The sequence below is a fragment of the Saprolegnia parasitica genome (assembly GCF_000151545.1).
Source record: "Saprolegnia parasitica CBS 223.65 unplaced genomic scaffold supercont2.561, whole genome shotgun sequence".
NCBI classification, from domain to species: Eukaryota; Oomycota; class Saprolegniomycetes; order Saprolegniales; family Saprolegniaceae; genus Saprolegnia; species Saprolegnia parasitica.
Genome location: NW_012156955.1, coordinates 1688 through 5269, shown reverse-complemented (window position 1 = coordinate 5269; position 3582 = coordinate 1688). Strand labels below are relative to the sequence as shown.

Genomic DNA, 3582 nt, shown 5'->3' with positions numbered 1-3582 from the left:
CCCTCCAAGGCGCTACCGCGCCCAAGCCATGGCTCTCGCCGCCTGCAGAGCCCAAACCGTGGCTTCCGTCGCCGGACGATGTCGCGACCCAGGAGATTGATCTCTCGGAGCTCTGTGACCCACCGGCCTCGAAGCGTCGGATCTCAACCCGATCAAGCCGCTGACCTCCAACGCGCACGGCGAGGTGTGGCTGAGCCAATTTGGCGCCGACGTCGTCGTTGTCCAGCGCATCCACGACAAGTCGTCCGAGAGTCTAGCCATGTTTGTTGAAGAAATCTTGCTCCGCGCCACGTACTACCTTTTCGTATCCGCCTTGTAACTTGACGTTTCTCGGCCTAGGATTGAGAGTCCGTATATCGTACAGTTTATCGGCGTCAGCTGGCACCAGCCCCGCGACATGGCGTGCGTGCTCGAATACATGAACCGGGGAAATCTCCAAGACTACTTGGCGCGGCACTCGCCGACAACGTACCCTTGGGCGGCCAAGTTGGAGGCGATCGTCAGCATCGTCCGCGGCCTCATTTACCTCCATACGTTGGACCCGCCAATCATCCACCGCGATCTGCGGTCCCGGAATGTTCTTTTGGACTCGGAAAAGGGCACGAAGATCAACGACTTTGGCTCGTCGCGCGAGACGTCCGAGCAGTCGATGACCAACGGCGTCGGGTCCTACCAATGGGCCGCCCCCGAGCTCCTTCTCGGATCGCTCTACAACACAGCAGTTGACATTTACTCGTTCGGTACGACGTAGTTTTGTTGTTCGGGAAAGGGCTATGCATCGAGGGTAGGGGTGCTACTGACCGAGTTTTCGACCCACCAAGTGCCGTATGTGCGGACGCTGGACCCGTCCACGGGTCGTGTGTACACGCAAGACAAGGTGATGCAGCTCGTCACCAAAGGAGAGCTCGTACCGGACTTTGATTGGGCGCCGATCTGGCTCATTGAGATTGCGCGCTTGTGCATGGCGACCGCGCCCGAGAAGCGCCCGACCGCCCTCGCCGTGGCGGGTCTCCTCGACAAGCACCAATTCGAGGTCATCGAGGCGTGAATCCATGGATAGCTGTCGTAACTGTGGTACAAACGATTCAAAAGGTGCTGCGGTATCTCGTTGATATAAGCCTTGCGTACGCAGACTAGCCATTGAATGAGTTTTTTCGCTCGGTCGTGCCCAGTGTAGTGGGTCGTGCCTGTGATCTAGCGGCGCGAGGCTCGTCTTGCTTCACGTCCGTCGACTGAAAGAGTTTGCGACCCCAGACGGACGCGCGCCGTGATCCTGCACGCTTGAAGATCGAAAGCAATGCAGTGGGGACGATGTCGATCTACACGGCTCATTTCCCTGAGCGCATGGTCCAACAGAGCAATCATTTCTTAAAGACGGTGGTAGTACGTGCACATGACGCTGCCAATGGACGCTCGATCGTGTAGGCCGTCGCTCTGTGCATCAACATCATCTGCTCACAGCATTTTTTGGGTTGTTAACCCTCCCAGACCTAAGAAGCTGTCGATCGCCGCAGCGTCGTACACCATAGAAACAACGTTAACCATGTCGTCCATGGTTGTTTTGTGTGGTGACATCCAGAGTGGGACGCGATGTCGCACCCTGTCAGGTACTACCCTATTCCAGCCATTCAAACGATAGTCGACAGCAAAAACAGTGTACTAAGACGATGATTTGTTCAGGCGCTCGGATGCTGCAGTGTCTTCTTTCGCCGCGCCGCACGCTCGAGCCTTCGGATCTGCTTCAACTGCGCTTCAATCGCCTCTTTTAAACGCGCATTCTCGTGCTGGGAGCGACGCGTGGCACGGATCTCGTCGCGGGCGCGGTGGAACCACGGGTTTGGGTGGTCGCCTTGCGCAGCGTCGGCCGCCAAGAGAGTTTGCAGCTGCGTCTTGAGCGTCTCGCGTTGGGCGAGCAGGTAATCGTGCTCCTCCTTTGCATTCCGGAACGGCTTGGCGGCGGCGGCAGCGACGGGCGATGATGGCGGCGAGAGCGACAGCGCCGCCAACTGCTCCTCGTTCGATGCGTCGTGGCCGAAATGCGCGGGGCTGCCCGTGGGCGTGCCAAAATCCATGGTTGGTGCCAAGAAGGCCGAGAGCGCGGCGACCGAGATGTTACCATCGTCGACCTCGTCGCTGTCGTCGAGCGTCGTCGTATCGAAATGAAAGCTTGGGCGCGCCATGTGAAGGTAGGATGAAGAATGAGATGGAAAATGATAACTGAGCCTCTGCACATTGTATGCTCCACCTTGGCAAATCTCGTCCATGATGATTTTGTTGGTGCTGGACAGTGTCCAACATGCGAGCGTGCTGTAGCTATTAGCTGCGTGTGACCGTGGAGACCGCCGGTTGAGAGTCGGAGCGACAGCTGGTTCGTTGGCTTGGGCACACACTGTCGACCGCACGTTACGTGTACACTCTTGGCCGGACCCCATTGCACTCTATTGCGAATCGCCGTGTGCTAGAGCTATGAATGTACAAAGTGACAATCTGCATCTTTGCAAACTACATGGTTTGCGATTGACCCAGTGGGGGCGAGTGCGACGGCGCGTTGCTATCGTAGGAGATTTGTTGAAGTGGCTGTCCACAGCACAGTACACCACTACACTATTACAGACAAGTCTTGCGTTTTACCTTGATGCCAAAGTCCATGCGAAGCGCAGGTTCACACGTTGGAACGAGAGACAGATGCCGAGTCCGAGGCGTGGCAGTGCCATGTCCAGTATACCGTAGTGGTCAAGAATGTAGGTAAAGAATGGTGGTCATTGTAGCATCATGTGTCCCATGGGGGGAAGTATTTTTAAGTCCGTGTTATCCGGACGATTCCCGTGCCTCGATGAGCGCACTTTAGCGGGTCAAATAACTTGTCGAGAACAGTAAGCCTTACCTCCGCGACGCATGGCCTCCAACTTCGTGGCCAGGCCAAGCTCGGTGCCACTTTAATGTCGGACAATGCCGCTGCTTTCTTGGCAACCGCTGTGGCCCTTGGCATGGTGCATATCCTGTGCACAAAGCACTACACCGACTCGACGATGAATGTGCACGGCGGCATGTCCGAATTGCAACGCAACGGGTTCTTGAAGAAGGCTGGCAGCCTCATCCTTGACGTTTTCTCTGTCACGTCGTTCCACGCGCTGTATGACGCCGTGCTCGATGACGTGAAAGACATTCCCACTGCTGTCGCGTGGCTCCAAGACCTCGACCACAACAAGGAGAAGGTCTGCGCCGCGTACACTGCAAATGTGTTCACGGCCGGCCACGTAGCCCCGCAACGCGGCATCAACTTCTTAAAAAGTTGGGCGTTGAGGGGTTAAGAATCAAGGAAAAGGCATCAAGAGTTCCGAGTTAGCAAAGTTCAACCTCTATCAGCTATTTGCCCACATCACGTCGATCATCACGCGCCAAGAGCTCGAGTCTGACGCCGAGATCGAACGCTACGTCCACAAGGACGTTCGCTGGAGCGCCTACGTCTCGCAGAAGCTGGCCTCGGGAGCGGCGAGAATGACTGAGTACTCCTGCGTTCTTCTCGGCCTGGATGGTGACACAACGCTGTCGTGCACCGAGCGGCACACGACGCTCGGCAAG

The 3582-nt window shown here is 56.8% G+C and overlaps 3 protein-coding genes across 3 annotated transcripts; 2 read left to right on the top strand and 1 right to left on the bottom strand.

The window, feature by feature from the left end:
- Nucleotides 1-134: 134 nt before the first annotated feature.
- On the top strand, nucleotides 135-1048 carry SPRG_17425 (TKL protein kinase; the record flags this gene model as incomplete). The annotated part of the gene is made up of 3 exons (XM_012356720.1): nucleotides 135-291; nucleotides 340-740; nucleotides 789-1048. Coding segments are annotated over 3 exons (818 nt in total), but the record flags the coding sequence as incomplete, so codon positions are not given.
- Nucleotides 1049-1676: 628 nt separating this feature from the next.
- SPRG_17424 (hypothetical protein) lies at nucleotides 1677-2180 on the bottom strand (the record flags this gene model as incomplete). Its single annotated transcript, XM_012356719.1, has 1 exon — nucleotides 1677-2180. The coding sequence occupies one exon, from the start codon at nucleotides 2178-2180 to the stop codon at nucleotides 1677-1679; it is 504 nt and encodes a 167-aa protein (XP_012212109.1).
- An 849-nt stretch (nucleotides 2181-3029) lies between these two features.
- On the top strand, nucleotides 3030-3257 carry SPRG_17423 (hypothetical protein; the record flags this gene model as incomplete). Its single annotated transcript, XM_012356718.1, has 1 exon — nucleotides 3030-3257. A coding segment is annotated over one exon (228 nt), but the record flags the coding sequence as incomplete, so codon positions are not given.
- Nucleotides 3258-3582: the final 325 nt, after the last annotated feature.